Source organism: Motacilla alba, chromosome 12, assembly GCF_015832195.1.
Source record: "Motacilla alba alba isolate MOTALB_02 chromosome 12, Motacilla_alba_V1.0_pri, whole genome shotgun sequence".
Taxonomy (NCBI): Eukaryota; Metazoa; Chordata; class Aves; order Passeriformes; family Motacillidae; genus Motacilla; species Motacilla alba.
In genome coordinates this window covers 19,643,807-19,667,524 of record NC_052027.1, presented here as the reverse complement: position 1 = coordinate 19,667,524, position 23,718 = coordinate 19,643,807, and the positions used below count along the sequence as shown (strand labels likewise).

Genomic DNA, 23,718 nt, shown 5'->3' with positions numbered 1-23,718 from the left:
GTGAGATTCCTGAACTCCACAATACACCAGTGGCTACCATGAATTTTTGTGTGCGGCCAGTCGAGTATTTCACCCTGGAGTCTTGAAAGACTTGTGGAAAACAATTGAACTACTGCAATTTCTGTGCTCCACCTAAACAGGGGGATATGCTGTCTATCTGGGGAAGTGAAATATTTTTCAGGATTGTTCCTGGCATATCACTCTAAAAGTTAAACGAAATAAATAACAGTAGTTCAGTATTAGTACTTTGTGAAAGATTGTCACCAGACAAGTAAATTCTCCTGGTCTGCCCAACTTTTGAAAGCAATACCCCAGGAACTCCAGCAGGCACTGGCTTCATGCTGGGGTTATTTTATCCCTCAGTGGATTGCTTTCCTTCAGCCTCAGAGCTCCAGGGGTTGGCAAGAAAACCACCCCTAAAAAAGGAGGTGGTGCAACGTTCAATTTCCACTTGGCCCTTTTTTTAGAGGCTGTTTTTGAAAGCCTTGTCAGAGGCTGAACTCTGAGTGACTGCAGAAATTCTCAGCAAACTGCTTACGGCTCCAGTGCTGGAGCTGCAGCACATCCAAAAATCCCTGCTTGTGTTAGGCCTGGGAATTCCAAGTCAAAGGTTTCGGTGAATGCTGTTCTGAAAGAACCAGTTCTACATCCCGGCTGAGCGTGAGGTGAAGCTTAATTTCCTTTGTTGTTTTCCTCTGGAAGACAAGTGAAAATGAAGAACGTGTTGAGAGCGTGGGGCTTTTCATTTGCAAAAGTCCTCATTAGCATTTTCTCTGGCAGGGTGGGATAATCGGTGCTGGATGCTGTCAGGAAATCCATGGGTACATGGCTCCTATGCTCAAGCCCACTGCTTAGAAATAGATAATTAGGGTGATAAATAGGATTTTTTTTTTTTTCTGGAAAGGATATGATGCTGAGAAAGAAATTGCTTTGCAATGTGAACAGACAAAGGGGAAGTTTCCTGAAAAGTCTCTTTTCAGGATTGAGTCTTTGGCTGGCGTCTCCTCAGCTTACTTGTCTTGGGCTGGCTTTCCCCTTTTTCCTTGATCCTGGGAATAGCTGGCCTTGATTATGGGATGTAGCAATTTTTTTCTTTCTTTTTTCCTTCTTTTTTTTTTGAAATGTAAAAAGAAACAGACACAAAAATGTTACAACAGGGAAAATTCAATTTCTTTTCTTCTTTCATTTTTTCTTTATTTTTTTTTTCTTGTGCTTTTTTTTTTTTGTGGAAACAAAGGAAAAAGGATTTCCCGTTACCATCTTGGCAGTACCAAACCCAGGGCAGGAGGCAGCGCCAGGAAGTTGGGGCTCACCAGCAGCCACTGGGTCTCCAGGGCCTTCCCTCAGTTCCTCTTTAGATAAAACCACTTTGGAGAACAGGGGATGAAAAGCAGGGATGAAAGAGTTTTGATAAGAAAATCTAAATATCCTCACCGTGATGGCATCAGTGACTTGAAAATTGCCAAGCTAATGAAGCCCAAGGGAATATGAGTCCAGGAAGATAAATAGGCTTGGATTTGGGCAGTGTTTTGTGTTGTTGGAGGGGATGTTGCTTCTCACAGATCACCAGTTGTGTTTGCTTAGGAGTCACCAGCTCTGGTGCTGCTCTGAAAGAAATCCCAGTAAATAAGTGCAGGCAGCACAAGGACAGAAAGGGGTACTTGGAAGAGAATCTTCACAAGAAAATATTTTTTTAAAGGCCCCAGTCAAACATATTTTTTCACTCCAAGTTGCTTTTCTCATGATCTGATCATCCCCACTACCTGCCCTGTCCTGTCTAAGCTGTTTTTAGGGAAATACCACACAAAGTGTGACCTCGTTTAAGCATAACCCCCTGCTTTCTTTGTTGTACTAAAGAAACTGCCAGCTCTTACTCACATTTATTTATAATTTCATTTAATTAAACTTGCACAAGGCAATTTTCTAAGAAGATTCAAGGCACTTCTGTAACTGCACAGTGACAATGAGGAAAACCAGAACCCCTAAATATATCTTATAGAGATCCCTAAATATAGCTTATTATCCAGGCACTTGGGGAACTAGATAGGTCCACATGGAAAAGAGCCTCAGGTTGAGGCTTAGGGCTTTGGTTTTCTATGCATATTTTTGAAACAGTGTTAAAATTCTTGTGGCATTTTGGTGATGGGATTGTGGGGGTGTTTTATGGTTTGTTTTGGTTTTTGGTTGGTTCATTGGTTGTTGGTTGTGTTTTAAATGCTTGTCCAAGTGCCAGAGTGGTTTTGAAGCATTTCGTTAGCTTTTGCCTTTGGTTTTGTTGTTGTGACTGTTGAACTCTCAAGTCCCTCTATACCTGTTTGACAGCAGTGCAGGCTGTAGCCTAGATGTTTCCTGTGAGGGATTTTCAGAAATGAAACAGAATCAGAAACAGCTAAATTGTAATTGCTGGAAGAGTAAACTTACAGCAAACGGCACACAAGCATTGGTCTCCCTCGGGACACTTCTTATTTAACGAAAGCAACAATTTAATTTTTTTTTTTTTTAAGATAAATTGCTGTTGAAGTTCTTGTGTGCCAGTCCTGTGTGTTGCAATGGAGCAGTTCTGTGCTGTTGTTAACTCAGAGTATCCTGTGAGCCTGGAGAAGGGGAGGGATGGGCGCAGATCTCTGTTCTCTGACGGGGGACTGCACCCAGGGAGCTCCATCAGGGGAGGGTTAGGCTGGAGATCAGGGAAAGGTTCTTCCCCCAGAGGGTGCTGGGCACTGCCCAGGCTCCCCAGGGAATGGGCACGGCCCCGAGGCTGCCAGAGCTCCAGAACAGCACTGCCAGGGGTGCCCAGGGTGGGATTTTTGGGGTGTCTGTGCAGAGCCAGGAGCTGGATCAATGATCCTTGCGGATCTCTTCTATCCCAGGAGGTTTATAGAATCCCAAACTGATTTGAATTGGGAGCACCTTAAAGCCCAGCCCTTAAAGCGACCTTCCACTATTCCAGGTGGCTCCAAGTCATGTCCAGCCTGGCCTTGGACACTTCGAGGATCCAAAGGCAGCCACAGCTTCTCTGGGCATCCTGTGCCAGGGCCTCCCCACCCTCCCAGGGAGGAATTCCCACCTAATCTCTAATCTAACCCTGCCCTGTGTGATTCCAGTCCAGGATTCTCACCCGTGGCAGTTCACGTTGGGACAGCGAGGAAGGAAGGAGGAGGAGGGGAGGGGAGGGAATTGGTAGAATTGGGCCATGGTAAGAGAGAAATTTTTTAAGATTTGTGCTCCTGTCATCTCAGAACAAAAGCAACCCGGCTTTATGGTGCCCGGCAGAGGTTTCGATAGCAAACGCTGCTGTTCTGCCGTGCCCAGCGCGGGCAGCTCCCAGCCTGCGGCTCGGGGGTGGCTCCGGAGCGGCTGCGGCTGCCGGGATGCTCCGCCGGGATTCCCCAGAGGGGCTGTCCGTCCCCGCCGGCAGGCTGCCTGTCTGTCCAGCTGGCTCACTGTCCGTTTGTCCTTCTGTCTGTCCGTCCGTCCGTGCCCGTGCCCCGGGGGCTGTCCCGCTGCCGCCCCGCGGTTCGGGGTTGGTTCACCCTCCCCCTGCGCTCCCTGGCAAAGCGCGTTGGGAACCAGATAAGCACAATCTGGTGTGCGAGCGGGAGGGTCTGAGCTCCTGCCTGCCTTCTTTTTTTTCTTTTTCTTTTTTTTTTTTTTTTCTCCTCTCTTCTTTGCTTTTTTCCGCTCCTTTCCCCTCCCCTCACGAGAAGCCCCCGGCTCCCGAGGTGCCGCAGACAATGGAGCTGATGTGCTGGTACAGGAGGAGCTGATTAACGGGGGGGGGGGAAGGGAAAAAACAAGGAAAAGGGCAAACGCCTGCAGCCCCGTGTGCTGAGATCACAGCTCTGCTCCGGGTACCGGGCAGTGGTGTCAGAGCCCATCGAGGTAATCGCCTGCATTTTCCGAAGTTCTGGGAGCTCTAAGGATGCTTTCTAAGGGTCCATCAAAGCCCGCAGCTGGGATTTTTCCACGCTGTTAGTCCGGGGGCTCTCAGAACGGCCTAAAACAGCCGAAGGGAGAAGTGGGATTTCTGTGTGACACCAGTGATCCCGGTAGGACTAGGGGCTGTGGGAGAGACAAACGGCGAGCGGGATCCAAGAGCGCCCATGAATTGGTGTCCTTTGTGCGCTCGCCTCTTTGTACGAGCAGGGCACGGGGGCTGCAGGTGCTGAGCCGCTGCGGGGCTGCCCCGGCTGCGGGCGATGCCACAGCCCCGGCATGCAGCCGCAGGGACACCCGGCTGCTGCACCGTGCTTGAGTCATTCAAACCCTAACAAAAAAGTCTTGTGTCGCTAAAAGCCCGCTGCGGACCACGGTGGCGGCGGCAGGAGTGCTGGAAAATGCTGAAGTTAAAGGCCTTCTGCTTGGATTACTGGCAGTTTTTATGTCTCCAGCCTCTCCATGGTTTCTATAAAAGGTAAGAAAACGTTAACTCTGCAATGCTCTTCAGCACATGATGCCACCAGGGTTTTTCCTCGCTGTTGTGCTCCCTGGGAGAAGGGAGAAGGGAGTGGTAGGCAATTAATGAGAACTTGTGACAAAGATTGTAAAGCTGCTTCTTTCTTTTAATTTTTTTTTTTATTGCTGTAATTATCAGCTGCTGTTGTCTCTGTGCATGCAGATGTGAGGGTGCTGTTTGGTTTTAACCTCTACTTTCGGTCACATCACCTAAGACTCAGGACTTTTTCTTCCCTGCTGTTTTATCTTTAGGCACAGTGGCTCGTGCTGGAGTGTCCACACTGTACATGACAGAGGCAGATTAATTGAAATGTCACGGGAATTTATGGAACACAGAGAAGACCCTTTATTTCCCTGAGATATTTAGCAATATAATAGTTCATCTTTCCTCTCCCTCCCAGCACAAAGTGCACATCGGAGTCATTTCAGAGCAGTGGGCACTTCACTTAGACAGGTCTGACACCCAGCTTAAATGATTGATGGTGAATGGTGATCCTAAAGAATAGGTCTGGGTGTCAGATGCATTGAGCTTGCCTATTTAATGGAACAGCAAAATAAGCAATTCCATTTAACATGTCCCTGAACTTACCCTGATGCTTTTTAATCTACACTTCGTTTTCCTTGCTCCTGATTTATGCTGCTGAGCAGAGGGAATTGGATGGGTTTGAATTTGATGGGGGGAAAGTGGGGATCCCTTTGCTGTGAACAAAACCCATGCGATTCTCTAAAACAGGATTCCGTTCTCCTTACGTACACTTTCTGCCCTGGCTACCTATTGTCAGCCTACAGAAAGTGCTTTTTACTAAATGCTAATTGCAGCTGAATTTTTCATGCAGCAACTGAAGGCTGGAAAAGGGAACTGTTCCAATCTTTTTCAAGGTTTCAGGGGTGCCCTGCACTTTCTGAATTGAGTAACACGGGACCCTCATCTGTGGCCATTGGCTCGTGAAGTTTCAAAAGATAGCTTTATTCTCTATTCTCCTCTCCTTGAAGTTTTTCACAGATTCCACTGCCAAGCCAAAAAATTCCCAACCTAGTCCCAGCCCATTGTGATGTTTTCCTTGCTGAGAGACCATATAAAATAATAGAAATGGAGCCAGACTGTTTTGACACAAATAAATACTGAACTCAAGCTTTCTGTCTTGGGTTCCTGGCGAAATACCAGCTTTGTGGCAAATGAATTACTGGAGAGTTATTCTACATCTCCTAATGGAAATCCTTGCAATAGGGCTTCCCATTTATTTCCTTCCAGAGAATTAATTTACTTGCCATCATAGCCTGGATGTGCTTGAATCTTCTGTCTTCATGGGCAGCACTAAAACCAGGCCTTCAGCACTTCACTATCCCAGAGAGGCACTTTGTTCTCATCTTTTTGAGAAGAAAAGAAAATTGAAGGAAAGTTGTGACTTCCTCACATTTGAATCAAAATAATTTGTTGGTTAAAGCACAAACAAGTGTGAAAAGCAGGTGCTGCAGAATAACAAACTTCAAATGCAAGGAACTTCATCTGAAAAAGAAAGAAAAAAAACTTTCTGAAAGAAAAAAAACTTTCTGGAGACTTTCAATTACTTTTTATTAGTGATTGTAAATAGTTTAAAATGCTCTTGGAAAAGAGCCCAGGGGCAGTGGGCAGGATCTGTGTGTGCCCCGTGTATATATTTCCTATTTCTGTGTATAAAATGAGGTAACAGATAACAAAAACAGGACTCGGTAACATTTCCATGGAGTGACCGTGCTCTTCCCTTCTGTGCACTGCCTGACTCTGATTTTCAGTTGCAGTCACTGCTCAGAGCTGTGGAAAATGTTCCTGGTTGCTTTGGAAGCTGTGACTTGCTGCTCCATGGTGGGATGTCCAACTGTGTTTTCCAGCTTTTATTATTCAGGGAATTCTTGTGGGTTCATGTCCAGAGAAGGGAATGAAGCTGTGGAAGGGTCTGGAGCACCAGGAGAAGCTGAGGGAGCTGGGAAAGGGGCTCAGCCTGGAGAAAAGGAGGCTCAGGGGGGAGCTTCTGGCTCTGCACTACTCCTGACAGGAGGGGACAGCCGGGGTAGGGGGTCGGGCTCTGCTCCCAGGGAACAGGGACAGGAGGAGAGGGAACGGCCTCAGGCTGTGCAGGGGAAAGTCCAGGATGGATATTAGGAAGGATATTAGGAAGAATTTCCTCATGGAAGGGGTCGTCAAGCACTGGGCTGCCCAGGGCAGTGGTGGAGTCCCATGACTGGAAATGTTCAGAAAACACACAGATGTGGCACCTGGGGACATGGCTCAGGGGTGGCCTTGGCAGTGCTGAGGGAATGGTTGGGCTTGATGATCTCCAAGGGCTTTTCCAGCCAGAATTCAGTGATTCTGGTCTGCTGCCTGGCCTGGACAATTCTGATTTTTGGTATAATTTTATCTTGCTCTGTTGTGCACTTCCAGGGAAAGTAAATCCATGGGCTTGAAGAGAATTCTGTACAGGGTGTGTTGGGGTTTGTGGTGGCCCCACTGCCCAGAGCTGTGGGGCTGGGACAAGGAAAATGAGCCATTCCCCCTCCCTGGCTGTGGCTGCAGTGCCAGCTGGGGCACTGCAAGCAAACACTGAGCCTGGGTGGTGGGAGAAAGGAGAACTAGGACAGGTTTTCAAGTTTATTTATGTATACAGGGTAAAAAATCCAGCTCCAAAATAGCAAGCTGGGCATGTGGCACTCTTAAAGAAATGCCAGGTAAGGGCAGACGCCACGTGTATGGAGGGAGCTTCTCTGGAGTTTGTTCTCTTAGCACAGCCAGGGTAAGGGAAAATTGGGAGAAATTCACCAACCACACTTTCAGTCTGTTCCTTGAATTTACCTGCAGTAACCAGGACTTCGCCCATCCCATGTATGTTCACAAAACAACGTTACTGCAAGGTAGCAGTGCTTGTGCCTCCAGAAATGTGTTTGTAAACCAGCAGCCTGATTTATCCAAATGTCAGCAAATTGCACAAAGCAAACTCGGGGGACTGGGGTAGAAACCTGCTCCAGGAAATGTTTGGTAATTCAGTGATTGATGAAAATGAGATTTCAGTGCTCTTCAGTTGCCAGTAATACTGAGTGCGTTTTGGTCAGAACCCCTCACTTGAGGGATGCTTTTGGTACCCTCTAAATACAAACACTGAGGGTGCTGAGATGTGTTTCTGTGGCAGATTAAAGTGTAAGATGAGCGAATCATGTCAGGTTCCTGTGGGCTTGGCAGGATGAACGTCTCATGCTTTACTTCCAGGATTATTATAAACCCATGTGATTCCAGGTTTAGCATGTGAAAGTGAAGATTTTCCTTGGCCAGGGGGGAAAGCTCCATGCTGTGCTGCTGCCAGCTGGTGGGTAATAGCCCAGGCTAGAAATTGTTACCATTAGCGTTGCATTAAAGATCAAGCAGAAGGTGAGTAAATGTGTGACTGGCACCGAGGGCAGCTGTAATCTGCAGATTTTCCCTCCCAGAATGTCTTGTCTCTTCTGGCTAAAACAAGAGGATTTCAAAAAACATAAAGCAAGTGCCAAGTTTGTAAAGGCTGTTTTGTTGGAATGCCTTGTTTGGCAAACAAAACTGGTTTTAAATTATTTCTTGTAATTTTCAATTTTTCTTTCATTGGTTTGGTCTCTCTAAAGGAGGCACAAGTCCCTTCCAGAGCATTTAGGGCCCTTTGTAATGAGCCACGCCAGTGAAATAAGCAAAGTGAGAGGTGGCTGCCTCTTTGAAGCCAAGGATTAGCTGGAATTTTTTCTGTCACCCTTCAGCTGGGACTCACAGTTCCAGCACCCTGCTTCAGGATAGGGTGATTCATGTGCTTGAGCCCATCTCTGGGCAAAATAGGTCTGTATTTTGGTGTATGATTCATTCCCATGAGGATGTTTCAGTGTTGATTAAAAATGAAAATGCTTTCATGAATTGGCTTGTTAGGAGCAGCTTACTGCTGCCACCCTGGAATATCAGTGTCTGAGTGTCAGAAGCTACTTGAAGCCACTCTGATATTGCACTCTGCAGGGCACCTGCAGCTCTGTGCTCATCCTCTCTCCCACTCTCTTATCCTAGAAAAATGTGTAGCATTTGAAGCCATGAAAGGAATTGCCAGCCTTAATTTAGATGCTGTTTCAAAGGCAGCACATGGGCTTGAAATGATCTGTGTCAGGGCTGTCCTTTGGGTTTACTCTTTGTTAAAAAGAATGTGCTTTGAGAGGCTTTGTTCCTCATTCCTGGTGTTGCCAGCGTGGACTCTGCTCTGGGGTTGTGTGAGGTGGCTTCAGATGTGCTGGGTAACTGGCACAGAGCGTGCTGCTGCTCCCTTTAAGGGGAGAGCAGCATAAAAAAAAGGTGTAAAGAACTCCCTGGCCATGGGTCACTACATAATTAAATTCATTATTTAAAAACAGTTTTAATGAAGGGAGGAAAACTTGTATACAATCCTATAATCCCACATTCCTGGAGGTGATGGCTGCATACTAATTACAGACCCCAGGAACAGGAGTAAGGGGAAAAATCCTTGAAGTTCTGGTTCATGAAGGCAGGGAAGTGCTTTTGCACAGTGCTGGGCAGTGATGTCACTGGGTTTGTGCATCTCTGAGCTCCTTTGCAGCATCTCAAACAAAACAAAAGCAAAGTGGGTGGGGAGAATTACTGGAGCTCTGCCTTGAACTTGCATTTGGAGTTCACCATATATGTTGGTAGTAACAAACAGAGTTTGCTTTCACTCGACAGTGACTTCATCCAGAGCAGGGCTGAGTCATGTGCCCCTGGAGCAGCTCCCTCTCCAGAGGATCCTTTGGCCAGGCTGCTGCAGCTGCAGAGCAGCTGAGAGCTTCCCCCACCTCCCAAATACACCCCCTCTGCAAGCACAGCCTGCAAACAGCACACATTGCAGTATTCCCACAGTCAGCAGAAAAATTATCAGGAGCAAACCCTCAAATAAACACACAAAGTAGCAAAAATGCCTTAAAAGCCATCAGAGGATTTCTCTGTGCTCGGGGAAGTGATTCCAAGTTGACAAATTTAAATGAAAATACACCAAATACCTGCTAATCTGGTGGAAGCCTTCCTTGCCATGTCATTAATGGTTCTCTCTGTCTGAAAGAGTCTGTGTGCAGGTGTTCATTGCTCACATGCCTGAAATCCACACTTCTGGTTTGCCTGGTACACCTTTGCTTTCACCGAGGTAAACCGTGGGATTTGGGCACGGCTGAGCCAAACCCTGCGCCAATCTGTTGGGCTGTGATGCCTCCCTGGACCAGTGCTGGAACTGGGTTAAACTGGGTTTCAGACCTGACAGTTCCTTGTGTGGGTGCCTCCCTTTTCCCCTCCCTTTTCCCACCTCTCCCCTGCTTTTTCCCTTCTTGCCTTTCCTCCACCTTTCCTCCACCTTTCCCCACCTTTCCCCACCTTTCCCCACCTTTCCCCACCTTTCCCCACCTTTCCCCACCTTTCCCCACCTTTCCCCACCTTTCCCCACCTTTCCCCACCTTTCCCCTGCCTCTCTGCAGTCCTCATGACATCAATTCTCCAGGCTTCCTAAAACTTTCCATTTTTTCACCCCCTTCCCTCTCACCCATGAACCATCTGTGAGCCCTCAGGTTCTCCCTTCCTCACTCTTGCACAGATTTTAACCTTCCACAGACAGCTTTGAAGGCTGATGTGGGGATTTTTTTGGAACTGGGATGCCTGTGCTGGGGGTTCCTGTCCTTTGGCTGGATCTCTGGAGCACTCAGAGTTTGCCAGGCTTGTCTTTCCCTCTCCAGTCTCTCCTGTATTTGGATGCAGCTGATGGGCAGCCCCTGGAGTCGTCACATTTTAATTGTGCCTCTGGCTCCATGCCCTGCAGAGGGGAATTGGAAGCTTTGAGTTCCCTTTGATCGTTGTCCAAGTCTGAGTCACAGCACAGGGAGCCTGGTGGTGGCCTGGAGACGTCCCAGGAGTCTCTCAGAAGCTGCAGCCTGGAGGGTGCTGGAGGGGCTCTTCCAATGATCCCAAACTCTCCAGCCTTTGGGGGTGAGGGGAGATGCCCTTTACCAAAATGCCAAGGCCAGACTGGCTTTGTTCCCCAGCAGGACTGGCATGTGCCTGTCACTGCTGTCAGCTCCCAGGAAACACCAGGGTTTGCATTTCCTTAGGAATGTTTGTGAAAAATCAGCAAGGGAGGTTTCAAAGGGAATAGAAGAGAATGCAGCGTAGGCTGGGAAGAAAATAGCGGTGAAGATATTTTGTTAAACCCTCCTTAGTCAAAATGTTGGCTTGTTGCAGGTTGAAGAGTTAAAGATGCCCCAAGTAGTCCAAAAAGCCAGAATGTTTTTTCAGAGAAAAAATTAAACTCCATCTATTTGTATGACTCCTAGCAATCCTTAATTGGTAATAGCTATTGTATAAGGGGAGTGCTACCTAAGTTAAAAATAGGTCTGGGACTGCACTGACAACCCAAACCAGGCTGGCTCCAGCAGTCACATTTTCCTTTTGTCAAATGACCTACAAATGTAACATACATCAGGACAGAAACGCTGTCAAAACCTGGTTTGGGACCATTTCATTGTGGTAAAGCTTCAAAAATCCAGGCAAATCATGTTCCTCCCCCTTGAGGGCTGCAGCAGGGCAGCTTTCCTGTGGCAGGGATGTTGTGCTGAGCTCACTTAGGCTGGGCCTGGGCACAGGGGGAGCATTGATCACCTCACACACCGTGGGTGAGGGGATGCTGCCATCCAGGGCACGCAGCTTTATCCAAATCCAAACCAGATTCATTGTCCTGGGTGCTGCTTTGCTCTGGGCTCCTCTCCCTGCTTGTACCCACCAAGCTCTGGTTATCCTCCTGCAGGCCCTGCTGCCAAGCAGGAGTGGATCTCCAGAGCGGGGAGAGTAATGGAGTGTGAGACTCCAAATTGAGCCCTGCCTTCTATTAATAGCATTTAAAAGTAACACACCACCTCCAACTTGTAAAGGAACCTCAGCTCCAGCATTGTTAAATACTTAGAGTGATTTATGTCCCTTGTGGTGTCTTTGCTTGCAGCAGCTTTGTTTCCAATGTGAAAATTAGAAAATAGATTAAAAACCTCCCGTTCCTCAGGAATGGCCTCAGGCTGTGCCAGGGGAGGTTTTAGGTTGGATATCAGGAAACATTTCTTCACTGAAGGGGTTGGAACAGGCTGCCAGGGCAGTGGTGGAGCCCCCATCCATGGATGGATTTAGATGTTTGGATGTGGCATTTGGGGACATGGATCAGTGGTGGCCTTGGCAGTGCTGAGGAATGGTTGGGCTTGATGATCTTTGAGGGCTTTTCCAACCTAAATGATTCTGTGCTTTTATTCTGCCTTTTCTTCCCTCCCCACCCTCCAGCGGTGGGGATTTTGGAGATTTCTAACTGCTCTCCATTGCTCTGGGTTCCCTTAGGAATCAAAACCATTGGGAGAATCCCATTATTGTCCCAAAAATGGGTGGCATGTGCTTGGCACTCGTGAAGTTGAGGGCTTTGACAAACTTGGTGAATTTTTCCCAGTGTTTCTGTGATACTGATTCTTCCAACTGTTTTCCCTGCCCTGCAGCAGCTCACTCATCCTGTGTGCAGTCAGCAGAACCAAAGCTCTGTGTCTGTCTTGGTGTTCCAGGCTGCCTTGCTGCAAACCCTCCTGCATTTGCAGCTCCTCTGCAGCCCCAGCAGCTGAGCAGAATCTTTCTGCTGATCCTGCAGTTCAGAGGGACCCACCTTCAGCTGCCTCCACGGTGTGCTCAGCTCCCAAAAGCCACAGCATCATCTCTGAGTCTGTTGAAATTAAAGATTTCCTCCTAGAAGAGATGCAAAATGTTTTGCCAAGCTGAGAGTCACTTTCCCTGGTTTACAGGCAGCAACATGCAGGTCCAAGGCATCCAGTGTGGCCACTAGTGATGCTGGATTTGGCAAAAGCAGTCCTGAAGTGGAAAGAAATTTTGGAAGGAGGCAGAACTTCTTGCACCTTCCTGTTGCAGGTCGGGAGGACTCAAGAACTTGTGTTACATGGGGCACTGTCATGAGTCCAGACCCACAGGGCTGCAGGGAGGGAGAGCTGAAGTGGGCTTTTACAAGCAGAGCAGAGCTAGGAAAGTTTTCCAAGGAGGAAAAAAAAAAATCAGCAAATGAGTAAATCTGTGCGGGGAGTTGAGCTCGGGTGGGTGCAGTGATGTGCTGCGAATGGAATCTGTTTTATTGCAAGGGGAAGAGATAAGTGATGAAGTTCTCATCCACACCCAGAGGGGAGGAACAGCCCAGGCAGACAGCTCCAAACAACCCAACCTGTGTGAGTGTGGAGAGCAGTGTCACTGCAGTGGTGACAAGAGGTGGTGATGGGTGCACAAAATGGAAAATCCATGTCCAGGGCAGACACGGCCCCTGCAGTGCTGGGGCTCGTCCTGGTTGTCCTGAAGGGAAGGCAAACAAGGCTTCCAAACAGTGAAATCACTTGACATGCAAATGTGTGCCTTGTTTGGGGCACGGTGATGTCGCTGGAACAAAGGGGAGGGAAGTAAACAGCCCAGACAAAAGGGCCTCACTGTTCCACTGCTCCTGGAAAAGCTCCTCTGTTCCTCGGTGGGATTGTTCTGGCTACTGACAAACAGCTCATGTGCCCAGTTCCTCTTGGCCATCCCTTCTGGGACCTCCTCGGTGATGATACTCCAGAGGAGCTGTTTTTAGAGAAAATGAGAGACAGAATCAGGTTCTATTAATCTCCAGTTCTACACAGCAATCAGCAGCTATTCCCTGGTGCTGCTGGCACATCCAGCCAGGCCCTGCCTTCCCCAGGCTCTGTAGGATGCTGTGGTCTTGAATATCCCCTCAAATATCATCCCAAGGAGCATCTCACACCAATCCTTTCTTCATATTTGCAGCAGAATAAATAGCACTTTCTCACAGCAGAGATCTAATCACAGAACTGGAGCTATGACTTATATTAGCTCATGATGTGATTTGCACAGTGTGCAGCATTTTCTGTATGTGTTTTAAATTATATGTATTTCCTGTAGAATAATAATAACAATAATAATAACAATAATAATATTCTCTGCTTGCTTAGAGGAGATGCTACTTGGATTTGTCCAGATCTTCAGTGGACAAAAGCTCAGTGGACAAAATCAGTGGACAAGCTCACCACAGGAGCTGAAATACACTCTACACTATTTAATGGTCTGGTTTTCATGGGAAGTGCTGCAGCAATGATTTTAAAACCAAAACAAATAAAAAACCAGTCCCCCTGCAGCATCTCACCTCTGCCCCATGATGTTCCCACATTGTTTTAATTCCTTTGGTCACTGGTTGTGCACAAAGTTTGGAAACGTGGCTAAAGGAGGTGATGAAAACTCTGCTTTCTTGTAGAACTCATCTACTGAATCTATCTTTAGAGACAGATAAAAACACTATTCCTGCAGATGTTGGTGCTGTCAAAATATTGGGACTGCAGGGGAATCAAGGAGGGTGTAATCTAAATACATCAATTACACTGAGGGCTCAGGATTGAGCTCAAAGAGAGGGAGGGTGCTGTTCGATACATCTGTGCTGCACGGGAAAGAAACTACTGCTTTTATTCTCTTTATATAATGGGTTTATTTATGCCAGATGAAATCTTGCAAGTGTACAGGGTACAAAAACCAGAAAAATCTCTCCTGTAGGCACTTCATCTCTGAAGTAAGGGAGGGAAGGGAAGGGACAGGGTTCAGCTGGGCTGCCTGAACATACGTAGCTTTTTCCAGCATTGAAATATATTTCTGTGATTATGTTAGGAACAGATGTATAAAAGTTTTCTAATGTAATTTTCCTTCATTAAGGCAGCTGATTTAAATGAACAGTGTGCTGTGGAACTTGGTGTGACTTTTCCTAAGCAGCCATCGATAGCTTGCTCCAGGAACAATTATCAGGAACTCCCAAAGCAGAATGTATTTCAAAGAGTGGGAACAGTCACGAGATCCTGGGCAAAATGGCCTTAGAGAAAATGGAGTTATGCTACAGCAAACAGACAGTTAATCACGGACTGATTCTGCTCTGTGAAGAAACAGCATGAACTTGGTTTCTTGCTTAATTAAGTTTCATAATATAAACATGTATCTGATGTCAAGAAGGGCCCCTGATAATGGTGCTGTTGACCTGTGCAGAGAAGGGAGTGTGGGCTGAGCAAAGGCTCAGGGAACTTTTAATCTGTCAGAGCAACAGCTCTGACTTTCAGGGTGGTCTTGGAGATGCCAGGGCAGAATTTAAAGGGCTGGTCTCTACAACAACAGTAACAATACTTTTTTCTAAAGTTTTTGCCATGTGAGTGTGAACTGGGGCTTCAATTCATTGAAACTTTTGGCAATAAATGCTGTGTGGATTTATTTATTTAAGGTTTCCACATACATAAACTATTTTGGGGTTTTTTTGGTTGATTTGGGGGTTTCTTGGGTTTTCTCGGGGGTTTTTTTGTCCGTTGGTTGGTTTGGGGTTTCTTTTTAATCAGATTTTGCCATTTTACTGTTGCTGTCATTTCCAGGCTGAGTGTCACAGCTGATACTCACCACTGAAAGCCAGGACTTCTTTGTATGCCTTCAAATCCAGCTTTGGAAAATGACTCATTACTTTTTTTTTGGCACCAAAAAGTTTATTACAGTACACAGAAAATTCTGCAAACAGCTGAGGGTTCCTTCAGCCTGAGGCATTTGATGGAGCATGTCCTGGGTTAGCACTTACAGCTCTCGAAGGGATTTTCTAGGGCAGTGTTACTGGGCTGGGGTTTTTTTTGAAGTGGAATAAATGGGAATAACTTTCTGCAGGTGTTGCCTAGGTAGAGTTTTCTGACTTGGCAGCTCGGAGCAGCGAGTGTAACACAGAGCTTTCTGAACAGCCTCTAATAATCTCTTCTGGCTTGCAAATAATGTAAACACTGAATCTTATAAATCACGGAGAAAGGAGTAACCCGAGACTTCAGATGGGAAAGCTGCCTTCCCTGGGAGTTCACTTGAGTGGAGGTCGGAGGAATCACTTGGAGCTGGTGAATCAGAGCTGGGCTGCTGCCTGAGCTGGGGCTGGCTCTGCCGTGCTGCCGAGCCCTGTCCTGGGCTCCTGGGATCCTCTCCTCTGCAAACACCACGGGCAAGGTCATGAAGGGGGATGGCAGTGCCATGTGGAACCTGATGTGGAAATACTGCATTTCTGTCAGGACGATCAGGTACGGGGGCATTTGTAAAACTTTGTTTTGGGAGGCTGAGAGGTGCATGTGTGGGAGCTCGCCCGTGCTGCTGCTGGGCTCCTGCTCCCTGCAGAGTTAACTCTCAGCAGCCTGCGAGGGCTGTTAAGGTAAATTCTTCTTCCTCAGACTTATTCTGAACATACAGAAAAAATGATACCGTTATTGCAAACAAATCTTCCAGGAACGTGGAGTTCTCTGTCTCATTTGCAAGCAGGAGAAAATAGGAATATGAAAGAAACCTTATTTTAGCGAGTGAAAATTAAATAATTGTGCTTTTTTCCTGAATGCTTGCCTGTCATGATTTTGTGTTTGTCCTGTCTCCCAAATCCAGAGATTGAGCAGCTGTTCTTGGCACTCTGCAAGCATCACTTGCAGGGAAGAGGAGGGTGAAAAGAAGGTGGCTTTTAGGGCAGCATACCCCTGGGTTCAGTGTCTGTTGTCTCCAGGCTGGTGTGGTCTGTGAGCCCGCCTGGGCATAGCCAGGGGCTGAAGGAGGGGCTGGACTGTGGGTGCTGAGCCTGGCTGGGCACAGCCCGGGGTGTTGGACACTGCTCCCTGCCAGGAGCGGCTGCCCAGGATTCCAGCAGAGCTCGTGGCAGGAATGAGAGACACTTGATGATTGTGCATCCTCACCGCGATTTTTTGTGTATTTTTAAATAGTTTCCCAGTCCCAGGCCTTGGTTTCTTGGGGGGGCACAGCTGTGTGGGTTAAGTGGTACCTTTGGCCATGCCAGGTCCCCTGGAGAGGTTGTGTAATCCAAGTAATTACTGCATTTCACACTGCATAATTATTCCGGGCTGAGGAAGTAGTTTAGAGAGCCTGAATTCCTGCATGGACTCTTATTACAAGTGGGAATGAGACTGTGGAAGGCTTTTTATCATCAAGGTACCAAAATAAAGCTAAGAAATCCCTTAGTTTCCAGCAGAGTCAATATAATAGAAACTAGAAATAATACCCAAGAGAGGATTCGATTAAGATAAAAATAATTTTATTTATGATCTGGGTTTAGAACCAGAAGTAGAGGGAAAGCCTGAAAGAAGCACATGAGTATAATCTTTGCACCCCAGTTGTGAATCCCGACCTCGGTGCTGCTGGAACGGCCTGAGACAAGTCCTGTGTGACCCCTTCAGCCCTGAGGGTGGATGATCCTAGGAAAACTAAACTTTAAAAGTTCCTCAGAGGCCTGGGTGTGGTGATTTTCCTTGAAGTTTGACATGCAAACTGTGATGTCCTGTAAACAGCCAGTTCTTTATTTCACCAGTGACCGTAGTGCTGTGTAGGGTGGGTTGAGTATTAGCTGAGTTATTCACGGCAGGGCTTATTTATAGAGCTCTTGGTGGCTCTCACAGGCGGTGACATGCAGAGTAACAAGAGGATTTTCAATGAATGTTTTTGGTTGTTTTGACAGATACTATCTTTCTGTGGCAACTACACCAAGAAGTTAAAGAGAATAAAAAAACCCGAGTTTCCTTTGTGGAAAAAGTTGTCTACCACCCTAAGCTGCTTTTGTGACACAATTCAGAGACCCTGGAACTCTCCCTGTGTTTTAGGAGACTCCAGCAACCCCTGGGGCTCAGGTTCTCATCCATCCCAGCCCTTCTCCCTCTCTGCCTCTTTTCTGGGAAGCTCTGTGCAGCCCTCGCTGGAGGTTCCAGTGAGCCTGGCTGTGCTGTGGAGCAGCAGAGGGAGTTTGGTGCTGCCCTGCCCTGCTGGGATCCTCCCTGCCCGCCCGCTGCCCCACACTGGGCACCAGGCCGTGCCTCCACTACACTGGGCCGCTTGTCCTGCAGGCCTGATGAATGAGGGCATTTGTGCCTGCCTGAGAAAACAGCCCCACTCCAAAAGGAAAATGAGGCTTTAGGGTTGATCTTATTTGCATTGGACTGCAGCAGCTTTAGGAAAACATATTTGACTGAGCCTTTGTTGCCTGTTCTGGGCTGCGAGGCCTGCGGGCCTTGGCCACGTCCGAGTGCTTGCGTGTGCAGGGCCGGAGCCCAGCCCTGTGGGGTCATGGCTGCCTGCAGGGCAAACGTGTGCACAGGACAGGGTTCGGGCCTAGGGGAGTCCTGCGTGGTGCTGGAATCAGCTTGGGAGAGAGCAGTGTGGAAACACACTGCCTAAAAATAATGGTGCCCTTTTTCCTGCCGGGGGCTGTTGGCCAGCTCCTAGAGCACAGTTGCAAAAATGAAAAAGATGAAGGGATTTCTCTGCTGTTGTGCCAAAGCTGAGCTTGTTGCACTTAACATGAAACCTGTGTCCTTGCAGAGCTCCTTGCTCTGAGCCAGGGAAGCCTCACTACTGCCAGGTTATTTCCCAAGGCACAGCAGGGGAGAATCCCACCGTGGTCGGGGTTGAAAGGGACCCTTAAAACTCATCCATGCCATCCCTGCCATGGACAGGGACACCTTCCACTATCCCAGGCTGCTCCCAGCCCTGTCGGCCTGGCCTGGGACACTGCCAGGGATCCAGGGGCAGCCACAGCTTCTCTGGGCAACAGAGGCAGGGTTTGGCTGAGCCCCACAGCAGAGAACAGAGTAATCCCCGAGCCCCAGGACAGTGCCCAAGGGGAGAGTTGTCATTCCTGTCCTGGCACTGGTGAGATGCAGGGTGACTGTCCTGGCACTGGTGGGATGCAGGGTGATTGTCCCTTCCCTTGCCCAGCAGTGGCTCATGCCATACCAGGGGTTTGGGCTGTCCTTGGTGGCTGCAGTCCCTGCCTGCACCAAGCTGCTCAGTGTTCCTGCCCAGAGCACCATCTCCCAATTTTCTGGTATGGGAACAGGGGTGTGTGCCAGCCTCTGAGGAGGTGCAGGGGTGGCAGTGGCTGTGCTGTCACCACATCCCTGCAGAGTCCCTCACCCTCCGTGCTGCCCTGTCACTGTCCTGGTCCGTGTGCCAAGGGTGACCCTGATCTTCCACTCCTCTGAAGCCTCTGAAGTGAGGGGCTGTGGCACTAAAAAGCTGTGCTCTCCTCCTCTGGGGAGTCTCCACTTGTGATATTGGAAGGGGAAAAACTTCCCCAAAACCAGGGAGCTGGCAAAGCCTGGGAGCAGGACTGGGAAAGCTCCCTTCACCTTTTATTTCTGTTACAGCTGCACTTCAGTGACCCCACGGCTGGGGGACAGGCAAAGGCACAATCAGGGAATTGTTTATCCATATGTTGTTCAGGTTGGCCCTGTTGTTTGTAGGATCCTGGCAGTTTTGAGGCAGAGGAACAAGTGTTGGAGAGGGGTGGGAGCAGACCCTGCGTGGGGAATGGCTCGTCCCTCGTCAGGTCCCTGTGCCAGCCAGCTCCAAGCATGGGGTTAGTGGTTGGAGACTGGAGCCATCTGAATCAGCACATCCCAGCCCACAGAGAATAAATTACAGGGTTTATAGCAGGGTAACACATAGTTTTCAGCTTGCATCTTCAAGTTCTAGTGCAAGTAATGGAGGAAAACAGTCAATAGTTACTTCTTAGTGCTCCACACATCTGGAAAAAAGTAAGAATTAGTCCTCAGTCTGAGCTGTCTGGGAGTTTCTTCCCTCATTTTCCTTCTGCTACAAACATTTTCCATTTTGGTTTGGTCATACTTTATTTTTAGCTGTCTGCTTGGGATTTTTTTTTTTCTGAAGACTGATGGAACAATGCAGTGATTTCATCAAAGAAAACCAACACCCTGAGCAGTGAAAGGGTCCCCTTTGGGCTTTGGTGGCCTTTGGGGCAGCTACTGGAGCTGGGCTGGTCTTGATGGAGCTCGTAAAATTTGGAAGCTTGGAGCACATAAAATTTAGTGTAACTTGGGTAGGGGGTTGTTCATAAATGTTCCGAGCACCGAGACTGCTCTAAATTACGCTGGGATCAGTGCAAAAGTGTAGGCTGGGAGCCAGGGCTGTGCACAGTCTGCTCTGCAGTTCATGGGCAAACATCAGCAGCTGACATGTGACCAGAGATAATGGGGTAGATAATCAGATATCTCATTTGTGCTTGTCAGTTTTCCCCTGTAATGGCAACTCCAGCACCTACCTCAGTGATTCCTCCTGGCACCTCCAGGGTTTAATGTTTGTGAGACTCACCTGGATAAGGAGAATATCTGTTACGTATTGTTACAGTGGGGAGCAGTGGAGCTGGCACCTTTCAGTAAGATCAGACGTTACCAGTAGCTATTTTATGGCTTAAACGCTAATGAGAATTACTAAAAATTCATTTATAAGATTAAAAAGAAAAGACAGAACCCCAAACCCAGCTATATCCATATTTATCTCCACAACCTGTCTAGTTTTGTATTCAGCTTCTGCGTGGGTTTCTTTGTCAACTGCAAAATGCTGCACTTGAGAAGCTACGAGACAAAGCCAAATGCAAGTCATTGTTACTGATCTCAGAGCTTTAATACTCAGATAGGGATGGTTTCTGGAGGCTTTAGTGCCGTGGTTGGGTGTGGTGGGGCTGTGGCTATCCCAGAGCCTTGCTCTGCTGGGAGATGTGCTCGGCCTGGCAGCCCCACGCTGCTGGGGAATGTTTGATGCACTCCCAGTGCCAGTGGAACAAATCATGGCCAGGGTGGCACCACGTTGGTGTCCTCAGAACGCTGTGTTGGGGGTGTGTGAGTGTGTCCTGTGCATTTTGCATCCTAAAATGAATTATTTGGGTGAATGTCTGCCCTGCTGTGCCTTGTCTGTGCACAGGCAGCTGCAGGGAATCACCATGGCATTAATTCCTCTACCTGGAGCAGCTTGTTCAAGGGCAGAATTACACTGCTGGGTTCTGCTTGGAACTGTTATTTTTAAAAAGTCATTTAAATGTTGCTTGTGTTCAGCCAGGGTGGGTGAGTGCTTACACGGCTGAGTTATTTCAATCTGATTGTTCATGTAAATGAGAGGTTTGTGGTTTAGGTTCAGTGAGCTTCAGCTGGTTACAGGTTACAGCCCTCTTAGAGCAGAGGGCCAGAATCTCATCAGCTCCTCCTGCCTTTTTTTTTTGTTATGAGCACTTGTTAAAATGCTCCCAGTTTTACTTCTGTGTGTTCTTTTTGTCTTGCACTCTGTATTATTATTGATAAAAGTTCAAAATGCACAGGCAGGGGCTGATGGAGGCAGCAGGTGATTGCAACTTAATCCTTGCTTGAGGGTTGGTGCAAAGCACTGGAGTTTGCAATATTTGCAGGTATTTAAGTGTTTCTTTGCACAGAACCCTCGAGGTGAGGGTGGCTGCCCTGAACAGGCACTGACAATGCAGCACCGCTGCTGCTGGGGGCTCTTGGAACTCCCATGAGGGGATTTTAGGGCAGGTCAGATAATTGCAGGAGATATTCTGGGGCAGGGAGGTTGGACTGGGTAACCCTCAGTGGTCCCCACCCAATCCCTGACTCTGGAATGTGGAAGTGATGGGTGAAGGCTGGAGGCTGCCCTCACTCACTGCCCACACCAGCTGCATCTCCAAGGTTCTGTTGTTCCTTTGAAAGGAAAGGTATGAAAGGACCAGAAGCCAGCTTAGCTAAGTAGCTAAAAATTAAATCAACTTCCAGCACTCTTTTGAGTTTTAATGTCTTTGCATTAAAGTTACTGCATCAAAGTTTTGCTCAAACTTGCAGCAGCCCTGGGCTGGCCTCTGCCAAGGCTCTGTGCTTGCAGGGTGCAGGGTCTAATGACATGCACTGAAACCCTAGAAGTCAGAAACCTAATCTAAGGCAGACCAGAGAAGTTAACAGCCTGTTTTATTATTTATTTACACAGACCTTTCCAAAGAGCCTGTTGGAGCAGAACCATGGGTTACTGAGCTGGTAGAATTGTTTGTCTAGTGGTGGAGGAGTTTCATTCTGTTCAAGGCAGCTTTTTGTACTTCAATGCTTGCTGGAGGTGAGGCATATGGTAAAAATATACACGGCAGCTTTTTGGGCAGAATTAGTTTGAGTTTTTTGCTGCTTCCACTGCTGCTCCTGCTTCTCCTTGTCTCCTCAGACTGAGTTAGAAATTGGCATTCAGGCTTTGGTCTGAAAGGGTCTTGCTGCTGCTGTCCTTCAATTACTCAGTTGCTTGTATTTTTGGTATTTTTTAACTCCTGAAGTAGCCCATGAGCTTGGGTCTTTTTGTTCTGAATGTACAAAGAAATAAATTATATAGGAGCATTCCCTGCTCTTCGTCTTGAAAAGAATTACCTTTACAGTGGACTGCAAAGCAAATTAGGTAGGGAGAACATAAAGCTCTGAGCTTCTCTGCTTTTAACAAGATCATGCATTTTCCAGAAGGAGTCAGATGACGTTTTAGGAATTGGTAAGTACTGATCAATGTAAAGCTTATGAATCATGTCATTAACATCTGTGCTGGGGATTGATCATGGTATGAAAACATGGGGTGGGAAATGATTTTAAGGAAACTGTCTTCTGCTTAAATGCCTGGTAAGAGTTTTATTCCCTTCCTAACAGGAATTAATTTTGCTATACAAGTATAGATTCTAATTCTTGCTGTGTTTTTGCTGTCCTTGATGCAGTATCTGCCTATTAATCATTTTCTTTGACAGTAATCATAAAACCAGCAGGAATTCATGCAGTAAGCAAAGTGTCACACGTTCAGTCATCTTTAGCAGAGACAATACTTCATGGGTATAATTAACTGCCTGACAGGTATCGAGGTGTTTGAAGTGGGCTTGGGTTGTTGGGGGGGGTTCCTGTGCTCACCACTGCTGGGGGTGGGTGGCAGAGCTGCTTAATGAGACTCTCATGACAACTGCAGGAACAGACAAATAAATTAAAATAAAATCAAAGCTCGTCACGTTCCTATTTACCAGCTGGTTAATGACACTTAAGCAGAGCTGGAGGTGGGCAAGGCAGGGCAGCCTGAGCTGCTGCATTTCCATGCCGAGGGTGCTGGGGTGTGGAGCTGCAAGCTGATCAATTAACAATTAAATATGCTCCTGAGTTAGTCACACCTGCCTTGGCCTTCTGGAAAAGTCTCAGCAGCGTGCATGGCATTTTGCATTCAATGAATTCTCATTAGCTGGTGGTACCAGAGCAAGGAATGATATTCCTTCATGGCATCAGGGGGCCACTTTCATGGTCTGATGGGGTCTGGTCTGCGCAGGGAGAACTCCGTGACTGGGAATTACACAGGGGAATTACATCCTGACACAGAGCATTCTGGTTCAGCTCTCCTGAAAGCCATTTATTTTCACATAAATTGGTTTTCTAGCACGGGAGTCCTCTTGGACACTGCTTTCCCACATCATACTGAGGGCTGAATCACAGCCACACTTGTGTCACCATTCACCTTCCTGAGAGCCACTTCACTGTGTTTGGATGGCAAGTAAAGCCATCTTTCCAAGGAGATCTTGGAAATCAGGATTCCCTAGGATTTAAGGTTTAAGAAATTAGGATTTAAGAAATTGGAGCACTTAGGCTGAACTGAGGTGGTGCGTGTCCCTGCAGGACCTGTGACACGCAGAGTGCTGGCAGCGGGGCAGGGCTGGGGGACAGCCCGGGCTCAGAGCTCAGCAGTGCCAGCACGTTGGGCCCCCATGACAGGGCACAGGCTGATCCTGCTCTTCTACCTGCAGCCTGAATGCCTCCTTGGGCTAGAGCAAGAGGCATTTCCAAAACTGTGGGCAGGCTCAGCCCACATGGAGCCAGTGCGAGCTGGTGCCGGGGGAAGTGCGACCTTTGTGCTGCTCGGGAGCCTTTGGAATGTGTTCCAAGCCTTGTGGATAACAGGGGTGTCCCTGTTCAAAGGACAGTGTGGCTGCAGTCTCCTCTGCTGCCCACAGCCCTGGGTGAGGATCTCTTTCTCTCAGGTGTTCTGAAGGTTTGTCCCAGCTCTGACCCTGGAATGGTTCCCTGACTTTTTCTCCCCTCGGAGCCGCTGGGGCAATGAGTGCCTGGGGTCAGTCCTGCCACGGCCAGAGGCACCAGCCTGGTCCAGCTCAAAGTGTCCCTGCCCATGGCAGGGGGTGGAACAAGGTGAGATTTAAGGTCCCTTCCAACCCAAGATATTCTAGGGCTCTGTGATGCTTGGAAATTATTCCATGATTATCTCAGGGTCCAGCTGGGAAGCACTCCCGTAGCCAAGGCATCCAGGCAGCTTCAGAGGAAGCTGTGGGAAGGAGATGATGAGCT

At 47.9% G+C, this 23,718-nt stretch overlaps 1 protein-coding gene across 12 annotated transcripts in view; it reads left to right on the top strand.

Annotated features, from left to right (window-relative positions):
- IQSEC1 (IQ motif and Sec7 domain ArfGEF 1) overlaps positions 1–23,718 on the top strand; it is a 281,230-nt gene that overhangs the window by 147,390 nt on the left and 110,122 nt on the right. The window contains exon 1 of one of the 12 annotated variants that reach the window (XM_038149064.1): positions 3,662–4,414. The exons of the other annotated variants lie outside the window; for them this stretch is intronic. Coding sequence (XP_038004992.1) covers positions 4,338–4,414 — 77 coding nt within the window. The 5' untranslated portion in view covers positions 3,662–4,337. Of the gene's footprint in view, positions 1–3,661; positions 4,415–23,718 lie in introns of those variants that run through there. 12 annotated transcript variants of the gene reach the window in all.